This window comes from Pleurodeles waltl, chromosome 6 (genome assembly GCF_031143425.1).
Source record: "Pleurodeles waltl isolate 20211129_DDA chromosome 6, aPleWal1.hap1.20221129, whole genome shotgun sequence".
NCBI lineage: Eukaryota > Metazoa > Chordata > Amphibia > Caudata > Salamandridae > Pleurodeles > Pleurodeles waltl.
Genome location: NC_090445.1, coordinates 1,313,437,323 through 1,313,464,994, shown reverse-complemented (window position 1 = coordinate 1,313,464,994; position 27,672 = coordinate 1,313,437,323). Strand labels below are relative to the sequence as shown.

General features: G+C 47.0%; 1 protein-coding gene across 4 annotated transcripts in view; it reads left to right on the top strand.

Moving 5' to 3' along the window:
- WAPL (WAPL cohesin release factor) overlaps positions 1-27,672 on the top strand; it is a 769,297-nt gene that overhangs the window by 379,761 nt on the left and 361,864 nt on the right. For all 4 annotated transcript variants that reach the window (XM_069240591.1, XM_069240593.1, XM_069240590.1 and 1 more), the window contains exons 12-13: positions 23,140-23,216; positions 24,878-25,053. In XM_069240591.1, coding sequence (XP_069096692.1) covers positions 23,140-23,216; positions 24,878-25,053 — 253 coding nt within the window. The remainder of the gene's footprint in view (positions 1-23,139; positions 23,217-24,877; positions 25,054-27,672) is intronic.

Below are 27,672 nucleotides of genomic sequence, written 5' to 3'. Positions count from 1 at the left end.
TTCAGCCTCTATCCTGGATTTCGGCGAGAATGACTAAGGCTGCTGGGTTTCAGGGCCTCCTGCATCCTGCTGGTCCAACATGCCAGATGCCATATGCGGGCTCTGCAGTGGGACCTGAAGTTCCAGTGGGCGCAGCAACAGGGGAACCTCTCCGACATGGTTCAGATCTCGGAGGGAACTGCGAAAGACCTGCAGTGGTGGTCAAATCCAGATTGGATTAGTGGCAGATCCTTTCCCCAACCAGATCTCACATTAGTGATAGATGCATCACACCTGGGATGGTTCGCCCACATGGGAGAGGCGGAGATCAAAGGCCTCTGGTCTCCGCGGAGTCGGGGCTCCAATTCAGTTTTTTGGAACTACGGGCAATCCAACTTGCATTGAAAGCATTCCTTTCCTCTCTCAAAGGTAAAGTGGTGCAGATGTTCACTGAAAACTCTACCGCCATGTGATATTGCAACAAGCAGGGCAGAGTGGGGTTGTGAACCCTTTGTCAAGAGGCTCTTCGCCTCTGGACATGGCTGGAACACCAGGGCATTTCCCTGGTGGTTCAACATCCGGTGGGCTCTCTGAATGTCCGAGCAGACAAACTCAGCCCTCGATGCAGTGTCGATCACACATTGCGTCTCCATCCGGAGATGGCGCAAGGTCTCTTTCAGCAGTGGGAGAGCCTTGGTTTGATCTGTTCTCCTCCGCAGAGAACGCACAAGGTCAGCTGTTTTGTGCGTTGGAGTTTCCTAAGCAGCACTCGCTTGGCACCTCTTTTCGTCACAAGTGGAACTTGGGCCAACTTTATGCCTTCCCTACAATACAACTTCTACCCAGAGTTCTGAAGAAGATCAGTCAAAGACTGGACCCAAGTAATCTTGGTGGCTCCGACTGGGCACAAAGAGTCTGGTATCCCGAGGTATTGAGCATGGCCATCGATCCTCCGATTAGACACCCCCTCGGGAGGATCTTTTGTCACAGCAGAAGGGGATGGTTATCTACCTGAACATGTCCAGTCTCTGCCTCCTTGCATGGAGATTGAGCAGCAACAGTTGATGGTTTTTGACCTTCCACCCAAAGTCCGTAATAATATCTTGGCAGCCAGGATTCCCTCCACCAAAACGATATCCGTCTGTCGTTGGAAGAAGTTTATGGCATGGTGTATTAACAAATCTGTTGATCCCCTCTCTGCACCGCTATTAGAGGTTCTCCTCTTTAGTCTCTCTTGCCCAGTACCCTCAAGGGATATTGGTCTGCCATTTCTGCCTTTTTAAGTCTGCCAGACCAACCTTCCCTTTTCAAATATTCCATTGTTGGGAGGTTTCTTAAAAGGCCTCACTCATTTATTTCCTCCTGTTCATCATGCCCCAGTGGGATTTGAGCTTGGTCCTCACATACCTCGTGTGCCTCTTTCGAGATGCTCCACAACTGTCCTCTACAGCTCTTGACCCTTAAAACAGCTTTTTTGATTCACTTTGGCTCGCAGAGTGAGTGAGCTTCAGGCTCTTATTTCGAACCCCCTATTCCTAGCAGTGCATCCTTACAAAGTGGTGGTTCGTACCAGTTCTTTCTTTCTTTTCAAAGTGGTAATGCCTCTTCACATAGGCCAATCTATCACCTTGCCTAATGCCTCTTCACATAGGCCAATCTATCACCTTGCCTACTTTTTACACAGTACCACATCCCTCTCATGAGGAGGAAAGACTCCACCGTCTGGATCCAAAAAGATTGTTGGCGTTCCACCTAGATCGTACTAAAGATTTCTGGGTGGACGATCAACTCTGTGGGTTATGTGGGTGCGTAGAAAGGAAAGGAGGTGCAGAAGAGGACCATCTCGTGATGGGTAGTCCTCTGCATCAAGATGTGCTACGCTTTGGCAAAAAAGCAACCAGAGGGTATGCCCGCTCATTCAACCAAAGCAGCTGCTGTTACCACAGCGTTAGCATGTGGAGTTCCAGTCCTGGATAACTGCCAGGCCGCAATGTGGGCGTCCTTACATACGTTCACCAAGCATTACCGACTGGACAGTCAGGTCTGCAGAGACGGCTATTTTGGCTGTTAGGTCCTGCAGGACTTTTTGGTGTGATCTGAGTTTGCAGCCCACCACCGGGGATTGTATTGTTCTGGTATCTTTTTTTGGGGGGTAAGGAATCTGCAACTAGAAGTCTCTATCAGATCTACAAGTTACTTACCTTCTGTAACAATATGTCTGGGAGGGACACATTCTAGTTGCAGATTCCTTACCGACCTGCCCATCCTCCCCGCGCTGCAAACTGATTGCTAGGGACAGGTACTTTCCTTTAAGGGCCCTAGATTTGGCGCACCATTCTCAGTGTTCTTCATGGCTACGCTCTACTGGCGTGGAAAGTCGTGAAAAGAAACTGACATGAGCACACCAGGATGGTGCCTATATACAACTGCGACATCACAGTGACCATGACACCCGCAGAGTCGACCAATGCCACCTAATGGCGCGCAGAGGTACTGCTCGAAGAAAAATCTATGGATCCAGTCAGACATCTGGGAAAATTCTCAGGTAAGGAATCTGCAAATAGAATATGTCGCTACCAGATATATCGTTACCTGAAGGTAAGCAATGTAGGAAGCTGGCTCTGTATATACTGTACCTAAATGAGATAGTGTGCACAGAATTCAGTGGTTCCCCGGAGGCTTGACAGAGGCAAAAATAGATAATTCTAATGCTATATTTGTGGTAGTGTGGTCAAGCAGTTAGGCTTATCAGAGGGTAGTTTTAAGCATGTGTTGTGCAATAGAAGAAACACACACTCCATGACTTAACTCCAGACCAATAGGATTTTATGTAGAAAAATTTATTTTGTTTATTTCTAGAACCACAAGATTCAGTTTGCAGGTAAGTACATTAAATGAAAGGTACTGTGCATAGGTAAGTTCAGGACTTTGAATCAAATCGGCAATACATACAGTTTTCTTTAAAATGGCAAAAAGCTATTTTAAAAGTGGACATTGCAATTTTCAACAGTTCCTGGGGGGTGTAAATAAAGTACAGTTTCTGAGGTAAGTAACAAACTTACAGGTTTAGTCTCTGGGGCATAGGCAGCCCACCGTTGGGGGTTCAATATAACCCCAAGCACCAAGCACCCAGCACCAGCAACAGGGGTTGGTTAGGTGCAGAGGTCAAACAAGAGCCAAAATAAAATAGGCCTATATGGAGACAGGAGGTACTCCGCTTCCAGTCTGCTTCCAGATAAGTACCCCTGGTTTCAGAGGCCAGACCAGGGGGGTTTAGAGAGGCACTGGAGGGGCCCCAAGTAGGCACCAATCCCACACCCTCAGCTTCACAGGGGCAGCCGGGTGCAGAGTGCCAACAGGACGTCTGGTTTCTAATGAAACTCTGAGGGGACCCCGAGGGTCACTTAGGCGCTGCAGGCAAGGCACAGGGGGGCTTCTTGGGCAGGCCACCAACTGGATAGGGAGGAGGGCTGGCTGTTGGTTGTAGCTGCGCAGACGGTCGGTTTCTCGCGAGTCTGGGGGCTGCGGGTGCAGTGCTTCTCCAGGCATCTGATATCTTCGTCATGGGCAGTCACGGTCAGGGGGTCCTCGGGATTCCCTCTGCAGGCGGCATCATGGAGGGGTGGAAAGGTCAGCCCAGAATGGATATGCGGTCGGAATCGCCTAGGGGTTCCTCTCTGGCTAGTTGGGCCACCTGGACACGGGCTGTGGGCGTCTGGTGCAGAGTGGTTTAGGACTTGCGTTTCTGGAGTGAGGTGGGAGTCCTTTAGAAGCAGTTTTCTTCTTCTTTCTTGTTGGACATGGAACTTTCATGGTCCTCTGTGATGCCGGCAGTCCTCTGGAGGCTTTTCAGGGGGTTGCTGGATCTGCAGAATGCATTGCTCTTCTTTTGCAGCTTTTTGAAGCAGGAGACGGGGCTGGTAGGGCTGGGGCTGAATCAGTTGTCTTCTCCTCTTCTCTGAGGGGTTGTCAGCTCAGCAGTCTTTCTTGTGAGATTGTCAGGAATCTAAAGAGCTGGGTTCAGGGAAGCCTTTAAATACTAAATTTAGGGGTGTTTTAGAGGGCAGGGGGTAGTAGCCAATGGCTACTGTCCCCGAGGGTGGCTACACCCTCCTTGTGCTCACTCCCTTTGGGGGAGGGGGGCACATTCCTATCCCTATTGGTCCCTGTCCTCCAAACCAAGATGGAGGATTCTGCAAGGAGGGGTCACCTCAGCTCTGGCCACCTTAGCGGTGGTCCGAGCTAAAGTGGTGTCTCCTCCTTGTTTTCCCTAACTTTTCCTCCCAAATTGCCGCCAAAATTGGGGCTGCGTCTGGGGGGGGCAGTGATCTCCACTAGCCGGAGTGCCCTCGGGCAGTTTAACACAAGGCCTGAGCCTTTGAGGCTCACCACCAGGTGTTAAAGTTCCTCCATGGGAGAGGTGTGAAGCACCTCCAACCAGAACTGGCTTTGTTTCTGGCCACAGAGAGCACAAGAGCTCTCACCCCATGTGGTTTGACTGGAAGTGGCAGGCTGGCACAGACCGGTCAGTCCTGCAATAGAAGTTTGGCTAAAAAATAGGAGGCATCTCTAATTTGCCCTCTGGGTGCGTTTTTTAATAAATCCAACACTGGCATCAGTGTGGGTTTATTGTGCTGAGAAGTTTGATTTCAAACTTTCCAGACTTCAGTGGAGTCATCATGGAGCTGTGGAGTTTGTAATGACAAACTCCCAGCCCATGTACTTTATTTGGCCACACTGCAATTACAATGTCTAAGAATGGACTTGCATTATTCCACTATCTAGTGTTGGGCTCAGTGTGTTAAAAGTTGTTTTTCTTCGAAGAAGTATTTTCGGAGTCAACGGATCGAGTGACTCCTCGGTCATACTGCGCATGGGCATCGACTCCATTGTTAGATTTTCTTTCCGCTGTTGGGTTCGGACATGTTTCCTTTCGCTCCGAGACTTTAGAAAACATCCTTCATTGTCTGTATTGTTTCGATCACGTTTCCACCTAGCCTGGAACCAATCGTACAGTTGAAAACTAAATTTTGCCCTTCTGGGCGCGTGTGCCCAACTCGGGCCTGATCGGGCCTACCACGTCGAAGCCTGATGGATCGGACTCCATTTCGATTTTGTCCCCTATGCTACGTGAAATTTTCATACACAGACCAACACCTTGTATGTAATCTGTGTCATTCTCAGGATCACAGAGAAGAGGATTGCGAGGCCTGTCAATCGTTTGGATCCAAAAAGACCCTCCCTGATTGGAGAGCCAGAAGACTGGAAATGGCGTGGAAGAGTACAGAACATCTCAACACCATGAAGGAAGAGCAGGCGCAGACAGCAGTTTACATCAGAGACACCGACTCCGAAGAAGATAGGCCTATCACTGCTGGTCAGCACGTGAATACGACTGCCCCTACGCCCACTTATAAAAAGGCCTCGAAGGCCTTGGGTACACCACTGGCAGAGAACCATGGTTCAACCTGAAAAAAGGCTCTTGTCGACCGACCTTCAGGTTTGGTGCCGAAAAAGGCCACTCCGTCGATATCGGAGTTGAGCAAGTCCATCAAAAGCTCAACTTCTGACTCGTGTAGGCCACCTCACTCCTCGGAGCAGAAGCCTCAACGCCCTGCTTCGGAGCCGAAACACCCGGCTGTATTTTCGGGCCCAAAAAAACTACCATCTTCGAAGCCGAAAAAGTCGTCTTATTCTGAAGAATAAAGACTTTCGAGCCATCTTAAACAGAGCTCAAAATCACTGGATGGAGTCATATAGACCTTCTGATCATTTTTCTGAGGACACAGAAATCCAACCCATTCTTGAGCTCATGAAAGACAATCAAGGATTCATATCCATAAAGAGACTGGCAGAATAATTACTGCACCTCCACTACAGACCAAGAGAAAGTTGGCCTTTCAAGAACATTTAGATACTGCTTCATTACCAGGAAATATTTATAAACGGAAGGAAAAGCTATTACCTATCCTTACTTCTCCCCTCATTCACTACAACTTTCCTTTTCACCACCACCCACTAGCCCACCACCTTTCCCTTCACCAACTCACTCACAATATTCTCATGGTGATACGGTTGATCCTTAGGATCTCTATGATCCGGATCCTATTCCTGGCAGTACGCTTCCAAACCTTCTCCACCACAAGACACTACTGCATACACGCAGGTTATTTCTAGGGCAGCAACATACCATGGGGTGCTTATGCACATTCAACCATTAGAAGAGGATTTTCTTTCCTTCCTTATCCTCCACGCACTCAAGATATCCGTGCCTCACAATGCCACCTGGCATGATTAAGCATGCGGTTCAAATATTCAATGAGCCAGTCAAAGCTAGGGTTCTGACACCATGCACTGACATTAGATATATGCCTGCACCTACAGACCCTGATTATATTACACACCAAATACCTCCAGACTCCGTGGTAGTGAGTGCTGCCAGAAAGAGGGTTAATAGCCATTCGTCAGGGGATGCACCTCCCCCTGACAATGAGAGTAGAAAATTCAATGCTGCTGGCAAGAGGGTAGCAACACAAGCTGCTAACCAATGGTGAATTGCAAACTTGCAAGCCTTGCTAGCAAGGTATGATAGAGCCCACAGGGACAAGATGCAGGAACTCCTACAACACCTGCCAAAAGAACACCAAAAGGGAGCACAACAGATTGTGGAAGAGGGTCAGGCCATAAGTAACAGCCAAATACGGTCTGCCCTTGATGCTGCAGATACAGCAGCTAGTGCGTGAATACTGCCATCACTATACGCAGACACGCATGGCTACGTTCCTCTGGTTTTAAACCAGAAATACAGCAGGCAGTGCTGAATATGCCTTTCAATAAAAAACACCTGTTTGGCCCTGAGGTTAACACTGCCATAGAATAACTCAGAAAAGACTCAGACACTGCCAAAGCAATGGGAGCCTTATATACAACACCTTACAGAGGCTCCTATCATAGCCAACAATTTAGAGGAGGATTCAAGCCACAATCCACAGAGGCTTCTACCTCCCAGGCAAAACAAGGGCAACAGCAGTACCAGAGAGGGGGATTTAGAGGTTCTTACAGAGGTCAATACTTTAGAACCAGAGGCAAGTTCCAGGCCTCAAAACAAGCCAATACCCCATTTAAACAGTGACTTATTTACCATCCCTCAACCCCACACATCTCCTGTTGGGGGCAGACTGCAGCAATTCCACTCCCAATATCAAAATATCACCATAGACCAATCAGTATTGTCAATTATCCACAATGGCTATTGCCTAGAATTGATTTCTACCCCTCCAAACATTACTCACGTTATCATAAGCTGTCCCCAGAACACAATGTTCTATTACCACAAGAAGTATAATCACTACTACTAAATCAGGCAGTAGTATTGGTCCCACATTCTCAACAAGGAACAGGAGTATACTCACTATACTTCCTCATTCCCAAAAAGGATAGCACTCTGAGGCCCGTCCTAGACCTCAGATCCCTAAATCTATATATCCTGTCAGAACACTTTCACATGGTAACTCTGCAGGACGTCATTCCACTACTTCAAAAACAAGACTACATGACTGCATTAGACCTCAGAGATGCGTATTTCCATGTACCCATCCATCCAGCTCACAGAAGATACCTAAGATTTGTGATAGCAGGAAAACATTATCAATTCAAAGTTCTACCATTCGGCATAACAGCTCCAAGGGTATTCACAAAATGTCTAGCGGTAGTAGCAGGCTACCTAAGAAGGCAACACATACATGTCTTTCCGTATCTAGATGATTGGCTAATAAAATCAAGCAATTTTATACAGTGTAAACACACTCATTACACAATAGAGAATATAGCTAGACTAGGGATAACTCTCAACTAACAAAAATCCCATCAAAGGTGCAACCTTAGCTAGGTGCTACTCTCAATACGCAAAAAGCTTTAGCCTATCCAAATGCACAAAGGATACAAGCTTTCCAAAATCTCACACCAGAAATGCAGCCAAATCAACAATACACTGTAAGATTCATCATGAAACTGTTAGGAATGATTGCACCCTGCATAGCAATAGTACTGCATGCAAGACTAAACATGAGGACACTACAGCAGTGCCTCTCACACCAATGGTCTCAAGCACAGGGTCAATTGCAAGATTTAGTCTTGTTAGACCGACAAATGCACAAGTCCTTTCAATGGTGGGATCTCAGCAATTTATCAAAGGGGCGGTCATTTTTAAGACCCTGTGCCTCAAACCACAATAACAGATGCATCAATGATAGGTTTGAGAGCTCATCGCAACAACCTTACCATTAAAGGGGAATGGGATTCAAAACAGCAAATTATCACGTAAACCATTTTGATTTATTAGCTGTGTTCCTTGCCCTAAAAGCGTTTCGACCACTTCTGAAACACAAGACTGTTTTGATAAAAACAGACAATATGACGACCATGTATTACCTCAACAACCAAGACGGGACACATTCATCTTGACTGTCCCTTTTAGCCCAAACAATATGGAAATGGGCACTTAACAATCGCATTCATCTACTAGCAGAATACATTCCAAGAATACACAATCAGCTTGCGGATCTCCTGAGCTGGACACACCAACAGATAAACGAATGGGAGATTCACTTTCAGGTACTTCAATAGTACTTTCAAAAGTGGGGAACACCAAAAATAGACTTATTTGCAACAAGCGAAAACGCAAAATGCTATAACTTAGCCTCCAGACACCCACATCCTCTATCCAAGGGCAATGCTCTATGGATCAGCTGGTCAGGGATATTTGCTTACGCTTTTCCCCCTCTCCCACTACTTCCCTTTCTGGTCAACAAACTACGTCAGACCTCTCTCACCATGATACTCATAGCCCCAACATGGGCGTGACAACATTGGTACACAACACTCCTAGACCTGTCAGTAGTACCTCATTCCACACTTCCAAACAGACCGGATTTTTTAACACAAAACAAAGGACAAATCAGACATTCAAATCCCAGTGCTCTCAACTTGGCGATTTGGCTCCTGAAGTCATAGAATTTGGATACTTACAACTTCCGTTAGAATGCATGGAAGTTCGCACACAAGCCTACAACTAGGAAATGCTATCCTAACAAATGGGAAAGATTTGTTTATTACTGTCAATTTTAAAATACTGACCCACTTACAGCATCAATACAAGATATTGTATGCTATCTACTGCATTTGCAGAAGTCAAATCTAGCCTTCTCATGTATTAAAATCCATCTTACTGCAATATCAGTATACTTGCAAACTATTCAACATACCTCTCTTTAGAGTCCCAGTTATAAAAGCCTTCATGGAAGGACTAAAACATATTATTCCACCTAGAACACCACCTGTTACTACTTGGAATCGCAATACTGTACTCACCAGACTAATGGGCCCACCCTTTGAACCAATGCATTCTTCTGAGATTCAATTATTAACATGGAAAGTTGCTTTCCTAGTGGGCATTACTTCATTGGCCAGAGTTAGTGAAATACAAGCATTCACTCTTGAAGAACCTTTTTTCCAAGTACACAAACATAAAGTTGTACTTAGAACTAATCCAAAATTTCTGCTAAAAGTGGTATTACCTTTTCACATAACCCAAACAGTGGAAATTGCCAGTCTTCTTTCCACAGCCAGATTCAATTGCAGAAAGAGCCCTTCACACTCTTGACCTTAAAAGAGCTCTAATGTTCTATATAGATAGAACAAAAGAATACTGAAAAACAAAACCGCTTTTCGTTGCCTTTCAACAACCACATAAAATGAATCCTATCTCTAAGCAAGGATTGTTACATTTAAACACACGTGTAGCATTAAGGCAAAAAGACAACTTTTAATCACACCTGAAGCACACTCCACTAGGAAGAACGGTGTGTCTATGGCATTTTTAGGAAACATACCAATGGCAGACATATGTAAAGCTGCCACATGGTCTACACCACACACATTTACAAAGCATTATTGTGTAGATGTATTTTCAAGGCAGCAGGCCATTTTTTATCAAGCTGTCTTAAGAACATTATTTCAAACAACTCCAACTCCTACAGGCTAGACACCGCATTTTTGGGGGAGAGTAACTGCTTTGTAGTCTATGCATAGCATGTGTATTTGCAGCTACAGATGCCATTGAACGGAAAATGTCACTTACCCAGTGTACATCTGTTCATGGCATGTAGTGCTGCAGATTCACATGCACCCTTCCTCCTCCCCGGAAGCCTGTAGTTGTTGCAGTTTTTCTCTGTTGTACATATGTATATACATTTACATTTGCATGGACATTATTCTTAATTACTATTTCTATACAACATTTATATTACACTCTATCACTCCTTCCTTTTGCGGGAAAACAATCTAACAAGATGCCTATGTGCAGTATGACAGAGTGGAGGAGTCACTCGATCCCGTGAATCCGAAAAGACTTCTTCGAAGAAAAACAACTTGTAACACTCCGAGCCCAACACTAGATGGCAGAATAATTCATAGCATGTAAATCTGCAGCACTACATGCCACAAACAGATGTACACTGGGTAAGTGACATTTTCCATTTTAAACCCAAGAACTTCGTTGTTAGGCAAGTACATTTTCAAATATAAATACTTCTTAATTTCAAAAAATCGACTGTGCAATTTCAGAGTTCTTCAGTGTTAACCTATGGAGGAAAACAATGTTCAGCAAACACACAGTTAAGGACTTACGAGACCAGTCACATAGAGTTCAGGTAAGTACTGGGCACTGATCAAGACCACACTAGCAGATCACTCCAGGGACAACATCCAGGTAGGTTGTAGACATGGGGTGCTCGGGGACATAAATGCACTTTTGGCCCCCTTCTCCAGGGCAGACAGTTGCAAGGGTGTTATTAGGCATCGGGTTTCTCCGTCCGGGACTACTCCTGTTCAGGTGGTCCGGTGTGTTGAGGCTGCAGGTGTCGTCGGGGAGTCCATCAGGGGTAAAGCCAGGGTGGACTGGAGCTCAGGGGAGTCGGAGGACATCGTTGACCTACCTCAAATTGGGTTGAGGGCGATGGGTGCAGTGGTTGCTGAAGATGTCCTGTTTTCTCTCACCACAGGGCCGCGGCTGGAAAGGAGGGGCCTGCTTGCAGAGCTGCAGGCAACTTGTGGTTCTGACACCAGAAATGGGGTCAGGACAGGGAGGTTGATCATAGCCGCCATCTAGAGAGACATGAGTCACATTATAAAGGCGATTAGGCCTTTGAAGCTCCCCACCCTGGAATGTCCATCTTGCCTGGGTGAGGTGCTAACGCCCGGTGAAGGCTTTTGTTTCTGGCCCTCGAGACACTGGCTATCTCTTGGGGGTGGGGGTGGGGGGGGCCAGAAACGTGTCTAAGGTGGCTGAACTGGTCAGGACCAGTCAGTCAACACACTTGTAGCTGGTAGGCTTTCATTGTGTACCTCTGAGATGCCCTCTGGGTGCAGTTAATAAAAACCTCACTTGAATCAGGGATGTTTGATATTTGATACCAAACATCCCTATATTCAGAGAAGTCATCATATAGCTGGGGAGAGTCGTGGTGACCATTGTCCAGCACAGGCATTTAAAAGGGCTTCCCTGTTCACTTACTGTGTCTCATAATCTACAAACATAGCACGGGCATATGTCCTCATGCACATATGCCCCCCACATGTCAGGATGCACCCTGCTTTAGGGGTGACTTAAACCTGGCACATACAGTGGTAGGGAACCTGGCACACGGGGTGTGTGACAGGTCGTGTTTTCACTTTTGACCTGCACCAACACACCCATTTTGAAATGGCAGCATTGAGTGGGTTTGGTGAGAGGTCCCTAGGGGTGGTACAACTGGTGCTGCTGCTCCTGGAATTCTTCCATGGTGCCCTAGGTACCAGGGGTACCATTTACTAGGGACTTACTGTGGGTGCTAAACAGTGTGCCAATTGTGCAAAACAACTGTGCAGTTTTGGGAAAGAAGTCTGGCACTGGAAACCTGGTTAGCAGGGACCCAGTGCACTAACAGTCGAAGTTACCTCAGGTGCCAGGCAAAAAGTGGGGGGGCTAACCATGCCAAAAAGGGTGCTTTCCTACATTTTTTTTATTTTCAGCACATCATCTGCACTATAATCACACACCATTCCATATTAAATTGTTGATTATATGTACTTGACAGAAGCCATAAAGCAGCCCAATGTCATTTTTTTATTTTTTTTAAACATTAGGTGATGAGTATTTAAATGGTGCACTAAATGGTGGATCCATCAATCACTGAGAGGTGTCCACATTTTGAATGAGTCCTGTTGCTGGGGGATGGTGTCCTATTTCTGTTTGTGGTCCTACTGAGTCAGTCAGCTAGGCCTTCTGAAGCCCGGTGGTCTTTTGGCCAGTCTGACTTCACATTAGGATGGACCAGAAGTGTCATGATTTGCTGCTTTTTTCCTCTTCGCCCCATTAGTACTTTCTACTTTAATTCCGTGATCTCTGCATTCATTGGTTCTTCCTCCTTGAATTGTAAAGAAAATAAATTAGTCCTTTTTTCCCTATTATGTTTACGTGAGACTTTCCTGAGTATCTGTGTGGTGTATTTGAGATATAACACTTGATGTTGATTGACAATGTAGGAAATTGACACTGTTGGCATGGTTACCCCCTAACATTTTGCCTTTTGTTGATGCAGGCTTTGATTGAAAGTGTGCTGTGACTCTGCTAACCAGGCCCCAGCACCAGTGTCCTTTCCCTAAAACTGTACCTTTGTCTCCACAATTGGCCCAGCCCTGGTACACAGATAAGTCCCTTGCAGAAGGTACCCCTGGTACCAAGGGACCTGTCGCTAGGGAAGGGTCTCTAAGGGCTGTAACATGCATTATTCCACCCTGGGGACCCCTCACTCAGCACATGACACTGCCTCACAGCTTGTGTGTGCTGGTGCGGAGAAACAGACTGACATGGCACTCCCCTCAGGGTGCCATGCCTACAACCCACTGCCTGTGGCATAGGTAAGTCACCCCTCCAGCAGGCCTTACAGCCCTAAGGCAGGGTGCACTATACCACAGGTGAGGGCATAGCTGCATGAGCAATATGCCCCCACAGTGTCTAAGTCAATTCTTAGACATTGTAAGTGCATGGTAGCCATACTGAGTATATGGTCTGCAAATTTGTCAAACTCAAACTCCACAGTCCCATAATGGCTACACTGAATACTGGGGAGTTCGGTATCAAACTACTCAGCACAATGAATCCCCACTAATGCCAGTGTGGGATTCATTGAGAAATGCACACAGAGGGCATCTTAGAGATGCCCCCTGCATGCCAGCTCAACTGCTAGTGCTAGGCTGACCGGTCTCTGCCAGCCTGCCACTTCCATACTATTTTCTGGCCCAATGGGGTGAGTGCCTTTGTGCACTCTGTAACCAGGAACAAAGCTTGTCCTGGGTGGCGGTGCTTCACACTACCCCCTGCAGGAACTGTAACACCTGGCAGTGAGCTTCAAAGGCTCAAGCCTGCTGTTACAGCACCCCAGGGTACTCCAGCTAGGGGTGATGCCCCAACTTTTGGCGGCAAGTCTGGAGGCAATAATGAGAAAAACAAGGAGGAGTCACCCCCTCAACCAGGACAGCCTCTAAGGTGACCAGAGCTGATTTGACCCCCTGCCTTAGGAAATCCTCCATCTTGTTTTGGAGGATTTAGCCCAATAGGAATAGGGATGTGGCCCCCTCCCCAAAGGGACGAGACACAAGGAGCCACCCTCAGGGACAGCCATTAGCTACTGCCCTCAGCCCTAACACACCCCTAAATTTAGTATTTAGGGGTGACCCTGAACCCAGGAAATCAGATTCCTGACAACCTAAGAAGAAGAAAGACTGCTGACCTTAAAACCCCGCAGAGAAGAAGGAAGACAACTGCTTTGGCCCCAGCCCTACCAGCCTGTATCCTGATTCAAAGGACCTGCAACAGCGACGCATCCTGCGGGCCCAGCAACCTCTGCCGACTCAGAGGACTGCCCTGCATCTCCAAAGGACCAAGAAACTCCTGTGGACAGCAGCTCTGTCCAAAGCAACTAGAAGAAACCTTCTTTAAAGGGACTCTAACCTCACCCCAGAGTCCCCACCACTCTGCACCTGACGCCCCTGGCCCGTGTCGAGAGAAACCAGGGCCACCAGGTGACTCCGATGTATCCACCCTGAGCCGACCTCCCTGCACCCCCACGACGACGCCTGCAGAGGGAATCCAGAGGACCCCCTTGACCGTGACTGCCCGGTAACAAAGAAACACAACGCCTGGAGAAGCGCTGCACCCACAGCCCCCAGGCCCGTGAGGAACCAACTACCGGTGCAGCAGTAACCAGCAGGCGGCTCTCACCTTTTCCCAGTCGGTGACTGGCCCGAGAAGCCCCCCTGTGTCCTGCCTGCATCACCAGAGTGACTCCTGGGTCCCTCCATTAATTTCAGTGCAAAACCTGACGCCTTGTTTGCACACTGCACCCAGCCGCCCCTGTGCCGCTGAGGGTGTATTTTGTGTACCATTTTTTGGACGCCCCCTCTCCTCCTCCCCCCCCCCCCCCCACCCACCCCCACATGCTCTACAGAACACCCCTGGTCTGCTCCCTGAGGACACAGGCACTTACCTGCTAGCGGACTGGAACCAGAGCACTCCTAATCTCCATAGGCATCTGTTACTTGGGCCCCTCATTGACCTCTGCACTTTACCGGCCCTGTGTTGCTGGGTGTTTGGGGTTAACTTGAACCCCCAACAGTGGGCTGCCTATTCCCTGTAGTGGACAAAGCACAGTTCTCACTGCAAGTCATGGTTACAGTCTCAATGCTGCTCCTTCAAAAAGTCCACTTTCTGGTTGAAGTCTTTCAGACAGTCGAAAAAAGTGCTAATTTGGATCCAATAATGCTTTTCTAAGTCTAGTGAGGGGGCCTGGGGGCCGCAAGATGGAGATTAGTCCTTCTGACTCGAACCCATCCCAGGCACCAGTTAGCCTCAGCCTGCTCAAACTTCTTCAGCCATCTAAGGCACCTCAGAAGATGGTGATCTTCAAAGAGGCCCTGCTGTGGATCTTTAGTGACATTTTGTCTCCCTCTGGTACACCTTCAACCCCCCACAGAGTTGCAGGGTACTCTACTAGCACTGCTAACTGCTCTGCTCCCTACAGTCTGACCCCATGAACTGCTATCAGGACCACTCTGATACCATCATGGCCTCTAGACATGCACCAGCATCTCTAACCCTGAACTGATGTCTGCCTGCTCCAGGCCCATGTTGCGGTACGAAATTACAGCAGCACAACCCATAATTATGTAGCTTGATTCTAATCCAAGACTTCTGATGGATACAACTACCTGTGGATTCCTCACCTAATGAATACTCCCATGGCGCCAGCATTCGACGGAAATCTTCTTACTAGTCTCTGCACGTCGACGAGGACGTCACTCTAGCCCACGCGACGCCGTCTGACGTCATACAGGCAATAAGAGGTCCTCGACGACGTGCCGACGTCAGTTCCCTTTTTTCCGTGCATTCGAAACGGTTATCTTCGAGGGAGCAACTGTTACTTTTGTGGTTACAGTGTATTTTTGCTGCGTAGTCTTTCGCTGTGGTAATAATGTCGCAGAGAAAGTCTGGATTCAAGCCTTGTCGTGAGTGTGGAGGCAAGATATCAGTGACGGATCCTCATTCCGACTGCCTTTGGTGTTTGAGCTCTGACCACAAAGTCTCGACTTGTGATTCATGCCAGCACATGAATCCAAAGGCCCTCAAGGAACGTGAGGCGAAGCTGTTTATGGCGAAATTGAAGGAGAAGCATCACAAGAAGTCTTCTTCGCCAAGACATCGGCGTCATCGAGACTCCCGGCGCCGTAGAGAATCTCGGCGTCATTCAAAGGAGACTCGTTCCAGGTCTTCGGATCGGCGCCGAAGGACATGGGAGATCAGTCCCACGGTTACGCCGCATCCTTCGACGCCGTTGCCCTCTCCGGCGTCTCCGACTTCACCTGGACAGGCGTCGGTGATTGAGGTATTGGAGCCTCAGGTGTTATCTCCGGCGTCGCAGACGTCGAGGCCGGCGTCGGGGTCGCCTCCGAGACAGGCACCCCAGTATCCGGCTTTTCCCACCCCTGGAGCCGATAGTTCCGCATTCTTGAATGCGATGTATGCCATCTTCCAACAGATGGCTCCAGGGGGTGCTCCGGCTGGGCCTTTGGCCTTTTCATTGGGTGATCCTGCGCCTCTTCGGCCGGCACCCTTTATGCCCTTTCTCCCTTTTGGGAACGTGGGCTCGGCGCCGGTGTCAGCGCCGGTGGCTTCAGAGGGATTGGCCCCGGGGATTTCCATCCCGTCGACGTCGGGATTTCGGCCTGTGACTCCGGTGGGTCCATCTGCTTCGACTGCTCTTTCGTCGGCGCCGAAGTTACCTGTGGCGCCGGATGCGGCGTCGGTGGCTTCTGAAGATCGGCGCCGTTCTTCGACTTCGGCGGAGGCATTGTCGACTCCGCGTATTGAACAACGGCTTCATTCGAGGAGACGTGCTCTCCGTGTATTAGAGGAGCAGGAGTACCAACGAGCCCTGGAGGAAGGAGAGCTAGAGGACTCGGGTGATGGGCTGCGTGGTCTGGAGTCGGCCAGTGGGCTGGACACTTCCCCTGAGTGGGATCTTTCGTCCCCGGGAGAATATACTGAGGAGGCTGCTTCCTTTCACGCAGTGGTACGGAAGGCAGCTAGTTTTTTGGACCTGCCTTTGCCGGTGGTGGAGGCTAAACAAAACCTTCTAACAGAGGTGCTACATCCGGCCTCAGCTGCAGCGGAGCCTCTTTTGCCATTTAATGACGCTCTGCTGGATCCGGTGTTAGAGGTGTGGAAGAGGCCGGCATCTTCCCCAGCAGTTCACAGAGCCGTGGCCAGGAGGTATCGGGCGGTTCCAACTGACCCTGGTTTTCTGTCCAGGCACCCTACGCCGGAGAGCTTGGTGGTGCAGGCCTCCTGTTCATCCAAGTCAGCGCCTGGTTCTTTCCCGACGGTGCCTGGGGACAGAGATTCAAAGAAACTGGAGGCGCAGTCCAAGAAGATTTTTTCGTCCTGCAATCTGGTGTTGAAGGCCACCAACGCAACCTGTATCCTGGGGAGGTATATTCATGCTCTGATGGATGACATTTCCTCATCATTTACAGAGCTTCCCCAGGGTCTTTTGGATGTTGTTTCAAATGCCCAGGCTGCTGCGACCCAGATTATCCAGACTGGACTGGATACGACCGACTCGGTAGCCAGAGCAATGGGCACAACTGTGGTGGCAAGGAGGCAGGCCTGGCTCCGTAACTCGGGCTTTTCTGCGGATGTACAGTCCACATTGTTGGATCTCCCGTTTGATGGGGACAAACTGTTTGGAGCCAAGGCTGATTCGGCCTTGGAACGTTTTAAGGAGAGCAGGGCCACGGCTAAGTCGTTAGGGCTCCAAGCTCCTTCTTCCACGGCCTCTTCCAGATTTTTTAGGAGGTTTCGTGGATTTGGGCGTGGCTCTTCTTCCTCTTCCTTTCGGGGAAGATATCAGCAACCTGCCTCTTCCCATCCCTATAGATCTTTTAGAGGGAGAGGTAGGGTCCGCACCAGAGGAGCCTCTCAGCAGCACTCTGTCTCTTCCTCATCCTCTGGCGGGGTGCAGCAGGGGAAGCAGCCTTAGGCTTCCACCATTTCCCACTCACTCCTCTTCTGTAGGGGGAAGATTACAGCATTTTCTCACCAAATGGAAGACTGTTACAACGGACACTTGGGTTCTCAGTATTGTGGGAAAAGGCTACACCCTTCCCTTTCGGGAGTTCCCGCCCCTCATCCCGCCCCGCCCTTCTTATTGTTCAGAAGAACACCTCCTGTTGCTAGAACAGGAGGTACAAGCCCTCCTTTCAAAGGGCGCGGTGGAGTTGGTCCCAGAGCAGGAAAGGGGTCGAGGATGTTACTCAAGGTATTTCCTGATTACCAAGAAGGATGGTCGTTTGAGACCAATCCTGGACCTGAGGATCTTGAATTGGTTCCTCAAGCAGGAAAAGTTCAAGATGCTGACCCTAGCACAGGTGCTTTTGGCGTTGAACAAGGAAGACTGGATGGTGTCTGTCGACTTGCAGGATGCTTACTTTCATATCCCGATACTCAAGTCACACAGGAAGTATCTCCGGTTTGTGGTGGGATCGCAGCACTATCAGTTTGCGGTCCTTCCGTTTGGTCTTACTTCAGCACCTCGAGTCTTCACGAAGGTGATGTCGGTGGTTGCGGCAGAACTCAGAAGGAAGGGGATAGCAGTATTCCCTTACTTGGACGACTGGTTGATCAAAGCCAAGTCCCCGGAGCTTGTGTCGCATCATCTGCAGTCAACAACCCAGTTGTTGTTCGACCTGGGTTTTTCGGTGAACGAGCCCAAATCTCACCTAGAGCCCTCTCAGTGCCTCCTGTTCATAGGGGCAGTACTGGATACAACATTGAACCGAGCCTTTCCTCCGCCTCAGTGGATTCAAGATATTCGGGATTTGGTTCCAATGTTTCAAAATGGAGCGGTAGTTCCAGTCCTCAAGGTCCTTCGTCTGCTCGGTCTGTTTGCCTCCTGCATTCTGTTGGTCACGCATGCTCGCTGGCACATGAGGGCTCTTCAGTGGTGCCTCCGAAGGCAGTGGTCTCAACACAAAGGGGATCTAGAGAGTACTGTCAAGATCTCCAGAGATGCTGCTGTGGATTTGAAGTGGTGGATTGCAAGCAACAATCTTTCTCAAGGAAAGCTGTTCCAGCAGTCGCCACCAGTGGCCACAGTCATAACGGATGCTTCCACTCTAGGGTGGGGAGCTCATCTGGGGGATCTGGAGATCAAAGGCCTTTGGTCTCCAGAGGAACAGATGTTTCACATCAATCTGTTAGAGTTACGGGCTGTACGTCTGGCTCTCAAGGCCTTCCTCCCTTCCCTTCGTGGTCAGTCGGTACAGGTCCTAACGGACAATACTACCACGATGTGGTACATAAACAAGCAGGGAGGAGTGGGGTCACACCTTCTCTGCAGAGAAGCTCTTCGACTATGGTCCTGGGCAAAGGACCATCAGATTTGCTTGATAGCAAACCATCTGGCCGGAGTCTTGAACGTGCGTGCGGACAGTCTCAGTCGCCAATTCTCGGCAGACCACGAGTGGCGTCTCCATCCAGATCAAGTCCGTTTAATCTTCCAGAGGTGGGGGTTTCCTCGGGTAGATCTGTTTGCCACTCGAGAGAACGCGCATTGTCCGTTATTCTGCAGCCTCCAGTATCCGATGCAGGGAGCGTTGGGGGACGCGTTTCAAATAACCTGGTGCGGCCAGTTGCTTTACGCGTTTCCTCCCATGCCCTTGATTCCTCGAGTATTGAGGAAGATTCGCCAGGACCGGGCTCTAGTCATCCTAATAGCTCCGGATTGGCCAAGGAGGGTATGGTACTCCGACCTTCTCCAACTCTCAAGGTGCCCTCCACTCCGTCTCCCTTTCAGGGCAGACCTCCTCTCGCAGTCGTAGGGGCAGGTTTTACACCCCAACCTCCAGAGTCTGCACCTACATGCCTGGAGATTGAACGGGGCAACCTGAGTTCCTTCTCTCTCCCATCTGAGGTAGTGGATGTTATATTAGCGGCCAGGCGACACTCCACTAAATCTATCTACGCTAATAGATGGTCTAGATTTGTTGCGTGGTGTGGAGAGAGGCAGATTGATCCTTTGCATGCTCATCTATCGGACGTTTTGTCTTTTGCTCTGTCTCTAGCGCAGAAAGGTTGTGCAGTGGCTACCATTAAGGGTTATTTATCGGCCTTGTCAGCCTTCATATTTCTTCCAGACCAACCATCTTTATTTAAATTCCCTATTGTTATCAGATTCTTGAAAGGTCTTCTAAATAAATATCCTCCAAAGCCATTCGTTATGCCGCAATGGGATTTGTCCTTGGTCCTGACTTTCCTTATGGGGTCCCCTGTTGAACCTATGCATTCTTGCCCCTTAAGGTATTTGGTTTTAAAAACAGTCTTCCTGATAGCTATAACATCAGCAAGGAGAGTGAGTGAGTTGCAGGCCTTATCAGTAAAGCCCCCTTATACAACTTTTTATGGGGATAAGGTGGTGTTGAGGACCAAGGCTGCTTTCCTCCCGAAGGTTGTTTCACCTTTCCATTTGGCTCAGGCAATTACTTTGTCCACGTTCTATCCTCCGCCTCATCCTTCCAAAGAGGAAGAAAGACTGCACCGTCTGGACCCAAAGAGCGCGTTGAGCTTCTTTATTGATAGAACAAAGGATTTCAGGCTGGAGGATCAGCTGTTTATTGGATACGTGGGCAAGAGGAGAGGAAAGGCAGTCCACAAGAGAACACTATCCAGGTGGGTTGTTCTTTGCATTAAAATCTGTTACTCTTTGGCAAAGAAGGATCCTCCTGAGGGCATTAGAGCTCATTCCACCAGAGCTAAGTCGGCCACTTCGGCCTTGGCCAGAGGTGTTCCTGTGGTCGACATCTGCAAGGCCGCAACTTGGTCGTCCCTTCACACTTTTGCAAAACATTACTGTTTGGATTCTGAGGTTAGAAGGGACGGCCATTTTGCACAGTCAGTGCTGCAGGATTTCTTGGTTTGACCATTAAGGCACCCACCGCCGGGCGTGGTACTGCTTTGGGACTCTATTCATTAGGTGAGGAATCCACAGGTAGTTGTATCCATCAGAAGAACGAGTTACTTACCTTCGGTAACGACTTTTCTGGTGGATACATTAGCTACCTGTGGATTCCTCACGGTCCCACCCGCCTCCCCGTTGCCTTTCTGGTCTTACCAAGTAATCCTTGAGTACGCTCCTCTTGGTCTTTGAGGGTGCAATAGATGTTGTATATATTATATTTATATATGTATATATGTATATATCTTTGTGTATATACTTGATGTGTATATATATTTTAAAAAGAGAGTTATATATATATATAAAAGATTTACAGTTATTCATGCAATGTTGTGTATTTTTACAATGTAATGGGATGTTGCCTTGCTCTTTCATTGCATTGCCTGGTTGTTCTCATGCACGTAAAAAATGATTGGTACTGACGTCGGCACGTCGTCGAGGACCTCTTATTGCCTGTATGACGTCAGACGGCGTCGAGTGGGCTACAGTGACGTCCTCGTCGACGTGCAGAGACTAGTAAGAAGATTTCCGTCGAATGCTGGCGCCATGGGAGTATTCATTAGGTGAGGAATCCACAGGTAGCTAATGTATCCACCAGAAAAGTCGTTACCGAAGGTAAGTAACTCGTTCTTCTGTGACAGTACAATAGTACTATGAGAGGCTTGAGGCTCTATTGCTCTCTTATAATCTTATTCTGATCTAGTGCCTAGCACATCTAATGTCCCTCAGGACACTGATGGGGCCAACTCCATCCATCCACCCTCCACACTTCTCACACCCTTTACTAATGATGCCTTGTATTTTTTTATCTACAGATAGCCAAGGAGCTAGACGCATCTCTTGAAACAGAACTAGACTCGTCACTTGGACTGCCAACGGCAGAAAGAGTATCATTTGCAGTTGTGGCTCAAAGGACAGCTAAAGTTCTAACATGCTAATGAGACTAAGACAAATGTTTTGACTGAGAATCTTCAGCCAAGGGCAACTTTACCTGAGCCATTGCTGCCTTTCAATGAGGCTCTTACTGATGCCCTTGTGACGACTTGTTCAAAGCCATACCCTTGCCCTCCTGTTAGTCGACATGTCCCTATGCGAGACAGACTTGCATCTGGCAACCTTCTGCACCAGACACCCTGCATTCGAAAGACTGGTAGCTCTGGAATCAACAAGTAAGGTCAATCCCAATTTCTTTATGACCAATCCTCCTGAGAAAGAATAAGAGAGAATTGACTTCAGAAAGTGAATTTTTTTGGGGGACTATTTTAGCTGTCAGATCCATTAACACAATTTGTCTCGTGGTGAGGAACACTCGTGCATTATAGGAAATAGCCTGTCGATTGGCCTAAACACTGCATAGGCATAGCTTTGGGCACTAGTATCCTGCTCAGGCTGCACACTGGTTCAGATCATCTCGGTTTTTGCAGGACATGCAAGCATCCTGAATGAATATGCCCTTTGAGATGTATTGGTGAAAAGTCTGATTAGGCCCTGTATAGATTTAGACTGTTGTGCTACAGGTATGTCCTCAAGGCTGAGACTACCAGCAGCTAAGCAATTTTCACAACAATGCTGTAGGTTTAGGGAATGCTCCAGGAGGCTTGCTCACAAAAAAAGTCTTCCCAACCTGTACTACAGCAACTCGCCTAGCCCTTTTCAAACCGTTGGCTTGGCAACAGGTGAAATACTTCATACCAGCAAGGTCAGCAGTCTTCTACTTGTTGCTTTTCTGGTGTTGTGGCTACCATATTGCTTTAGTTTGTTCTCACATGCCCACACCTGGCCTGTAAGAGGCAGAATACATTTTGTCTGTGTCTGGCAAGCCATTATGTCAAACAGGTGTGCCTTACAAGTTTTTCAAAGGGACTAAGACCTACCCTTCATTTCTTCCCCCATCATATCTTCCTCCTGGGCCTGACTTTCGGAGGAGCAATCCATGTTCCTAATGCAGGAGGTCATTTGGCTGTTATCTGAGGGTGCCATTGAGTGGGTGTTAGACTCTAAAGCAGGATGGTGGCCCCATACCCAGCCTGTATCTCTCCCAATTAAATGCCTTGGCTTAATTGTTTGTTTTTTGCTCTTAGCCAAGGAGCCTGGATGGTGTCCCTGGGCTTTCAGGATGCATATTTCCATATACTTTTCCTGCAGTCCCACAATGTTATCTGCTGTTCATGATTGGAGCAGAAGACTTCAAGTACGTTCTGCTTCCCTTAGTCCTTCAGGTGTTCATGAAAGTGAATAGCAACGATCTCTGTCAATCTTGGAATGCCCCATAGCCCGACAACTGCTTACTTAAGGCTGGCTTTAGTTACATTTGTAGATCACTACTGGAAGACCACCGTACTCCAGACTAGATGACTTTTTAGAACTAATTTGTTAGGCCCCACCATTTGATTGTAGTGTCATAGCAATGTATTTTTGTAAATTCTGATTCCTTTTATTCTCAGGTATATCAAACTAGTGCTCACAACGTCCTGTTTTGAATTTAAACTGCTTTTGAGGCAGTATACTATGGTGTGATCATAGTTGTAACAAATATTCTTTACTTTTTCAGGTCACTGTGCATAATCCAGAAAATCAAAGCTATTTGATTGCTTACAAAGATTCGCAGCTTATAGCTGCATCAGCCAAGTAAGTTACCTTTATTCAGTTTTAAAGTGGTTCAGTAAACTAACAAGATTGACTAGTTGGCAAGAAAATGTCTTTTTCTGTCCATCTAATGCTTTTGTCTAATTCTCACACGAATAAGCAATGTGATATTTTTTTCTTTTTTCTTTTTTTAAACTCCGCTTTAGTCAGTTACTTGTTTTCCACTAGATTGTTGGTCGACAAGCAGTTTGTAGTTATCTGGTGGTTCACTAGCACTACCATCTACATACAAAACTGTAGCCTGTCATTGTTTTAGCCAATGGATAATTATAGGAAATTTCTTTCAAAAAGTGCAAGAACGAAACTGCCACAATGATGAAGGTTATCAATCACTCTGTAATTCTCTAAAGGAAACTGCATAGACCAACGAAAACAGTTACATGAATGATATTCCAAGTACTTGAAGTTCTTTGTTTTGTGTGTCAAGATTGTTTTTATATTGATTGTTGAATAAAAAATAACACCTATTCTCTTTCTGGGCAGTTGCCACATTTTGACGGCAGGAAAATCTCTCATTAACTCCATTTATACTACTTTTATATATCTTGTTTCCAATTCGGCCACAAAAGCTTTTGCACAATGTACAGTAGATTCAAATTTGGGCTTGTTTTGATTTTCACTAATGACCGAGCTGAGCTACTCATACACTGACAAAAAGTCTCTAGAATGCACTTCTTAGTCCAGAGAAGACATTTATTATTTCACTATGCACGGTTCCTAAAAGATTAGCATGTTGGCAGCACACGTTTACAAATATTCACACCAAAGAAATGAAAACATACCAAGATGATTCTTTACTGCAATATACACAGCAAATATATGTATCTATATTATAACGCAAAGCAAATAATCACCGTAGGGACTGTCAGGTGCTTCATGTTTCTCATTCCAGCAAGCCGATGAGCCCGTTTGACTGTGAAAGAGAAAGATCTCTACCCTCACGGGAAATCTGTATCAGGCATCTGCCGTCTAAATCCTGATTGAGGCCACGGACTCTCTCACTGTCGCACTGGGTTTGTTTTATATCTTAAAAAACCTAAAGGAGCATTCTGGAAAAAATCCTCCTTTTGCGATTCAAACATGCTGGCTAGTTTAGGTATGCTTTGAAAATAACATGTGGTTTGGCCACAATCCCAAGATGTCAAGTCAAAGCAAGGCCGTTCCATGCCGTCTCAGTACATCCTTATCAACCAAAACCCTTGGTGAGAAAAAGCAAGAAAAACAAGACAGAATGCACAGTTAGCAATGTGGAAAATTACAGGCAGCCTTTAACTTGGCAGTGTCTAATGCTACGATAAAGGCAATGGGCAGAATGAAGCTAAGGCTAAACTGAATACAAAATGTAGTCTGTAACTGGTGAACACTGATGTGAGGGTGGGCAGCTAAGCCAAGTGCAAAGTGGTGCAACACAAGGTCAGTGGTTAAAACACACATTTCACGACAGGGCTATAACTCCTAAAATGAAAAGCAAATGAGGGATATATTTAATATTCGGAGATGAAAGATTTTTTTTGCATCTATAACATTCTTTTAGCTAATGTTAGCACCCCACACACTCGTGACATGTTCGAGTGAGCCAGCAGCATTCTGCTAATAATATGGGCAAAAGTCTGAAGAATAATATGCTTTTTATCCTTCTACAGAGCATTGCAGCATTGTGAACAGTTTGTCCAGCGATATAACCGAGCTGAAGATAGCATCTGCTGCGTAGACACCAAATCTCTGCCTCAGTTTTCTGTAACTAATCATGTGGGCAAAGCTGTGGAGGACTGCATGAGGGCGATTATTGGAGTTTTGCTTAATTTAACTAATGATAATGGTAAGTCTCTTTTTTTTTTTTTTTTAATTTTAAATTGGCTCTTGGTTTACGAAAGTGGAGTAACTAAGTTGTTTTTTAAACATTTTTTAACATTTAATATACTTATCTGAAATGTTGCCATATTTGAAGAAACAGGGAAAGCCTCTGCACAAAATACTAGTTGGCCACGCTGCCTGTGTAGGGGAAATGTTATGTGAATGTTATTTTTTATTTAACTTAATTGCTGAATTTGAGTGTCATTCTTGTATCAAGTTGTTACGATAGATGTTCAGCAGAATGCAACCTCAGTCACAAATTTTGCACTCTTATAAGGAGCATGTTGCTGTGGTCTTTTCCCATTTTCGTACATCATTTTTCTTATGCCTCTTGCAGTGCGGTCTTATAAAGATAGAATTTCTTGTGTAGCCTTATTGTTCAACATTGCATTAAAAACAAAAATGTCAAAAAGAGCTGTTGCTTGTTAACATATTATGTTTGTGCCTTCCATTCCTAATGCTCCCGGGACGAATCTAAGAGTATTCGAACTTCACATGCACTGCTTACATTTTTAGGACACTCACAGTCAGTACAACCTAAAGGCTTGATCTCGCATCTCCTCAGTTTGAATATAATTAACTTCTTGAACAGTTTGCAATAGTTGCCCCCATCTATCTCTTACTTTCATTACATACTTGGTCAGTCACTTAACACGTATCTGACCATTTTGGAGTAAGGTAATTATGTAGCAGCATCTTTCAAGAGTGTTGCCCTTTGTCCCTGAATGGAATAGCTGCAATCTCCAGCTGCTTTGTTTCAGTCTTTCACTTTTGGTTGCACTCATTGCAGAGCAATACATTCCTGAGGTACTGTAGTCCTTATTTTTAGCTTCGTATAAGAATAATCCTCAATTTTACTTTTCAAATGAATATATCTCACAACTGAATGTGGAGGGGTTCCCTAGTGTAGATAGTACCAGGTAAACAAGATGGAGTCAAGAGGGGAGGGTTGCAAAGCAGGTTTGTTTAAGGAGGTGAACCTATGGTTGGGTGGATGGAAGAAGGCTGGTGTAGGGCACGCATAAATGGCACATGACTATCACATGCACAAATATTGGAAGGCAGTTTGTGAGAAGCTGGCCTGGTTTGTAGTGGGTACCAGAGGTACTTACACCTTATACCAGGTCCAATGATTCACCTTAGTGAAATGTAGGCAGTGTCTAGCAGCTTAGGCTGTCTAGGGGTAGCTGTAGCAGAGCAGCCAAGGCTGAACTAGGAGACATTCAAAGCTCTTGCAATACCACTATAGTCACACAATACTTATACAAAAATAATAAGACACCACTCAGTATTGAGCAAGGTACTTTATTTTAGTGACACAAGGCCAAAAATATCTTAGAGGTAATACTCCTTCTGAAGGTAAGTATTATACACAATATATACACTAGTAACCAAAATCAGGTAAGTAATAGTCCTAAAATAGTATTAACGGTGAAAAACATAATAGATTGCAATGGGCCTAGGGGCAACACAAATCATATACTAAAACAGTGGAATGCGAAAGTTGGTTCCCCCCTAGGCAAGTGTAGTGTGTAGAGGGGTGCTGGGAGTGTAAGAAAACACCAAAGTTAAGTAAAATACCCCGCCCCAGAGCCCAGGAAAATAGGATTAAAGTACATCAAGTTTCCTCAGATCACACTAGGAGGTGGTAAAGAATTATACAAGAACCAAGCAAGAGTGCAAGAAACCAACGTGGAATTCCTGGACCTGAGACCTGTGGAGAGAGGAGACAGAGTCCAGAAGTCGAAGAAGAGTCAAGGAAGGACAAGAGCCCCTGCCAACCTGGATGAAGTTGCAAAAGTGGATTCTCTGGTTGGAAGAATAGTACAGAAATGCACCAAAGAAGACAGGTGCGGGTTCCTGCGTGGTGCAAGAGATGTCCCACGTCAAGTTGTTGGATGCAGGCAGTTTTCGTCGCTGGATTCCACCAACAAGCCTTGGTTCACCAAATATGCATTTTGCATCAGAGAGGCGCTGCCCGGTCTCAACTCGGACTGAGGAGACAGATGGGCTCTCAGCACTTTAGAGAGCCCTCATAAGACCAGGCAGCACCAACAGGAGTCCCAGCACAAAGAGACAAAAGGAGTTTCAAATTGTGGTTGTTGCAGCACTACCCAAAGGGGTCGCATGCCTCTGTAGAACAACTCATAGAGCTGAGCGTCTCTGTATAGTGCTGGTGACCCTGGCTACACTGTGCGCAAAGGACTTTTGGAAGAAGTGCACAGAAGTGCAAGGAGCTGCAGATGACGCGGTGCACAGGGGCGTACTGTCTCGCATGGGGAGGCAAGCTCTTACCTCCACCAAAGTTGAACTGCTGAACCTTTGGACAGTCAGGATCACTTTGGTCCACCACCTGTGTTCCAAGGGTCATGCTCCTTGACCGGAAAGTGGTACCAGTTGTCATTGCAGAGAGGTGCCTGCTAAATCAAGGAAGTGACTGTCAATCCACAGGAGATTCCTTCGGTTCTTCTGGTGCAGGGTGAAGACAGGCAGTCCTCAGACCATGCCAAACCTGGAAACTGTTGCAGTTGCTGTCTGGAGCTGAAGTTGCAGGTCACAGTAGCCTTCCTGGATACTTTGTTGC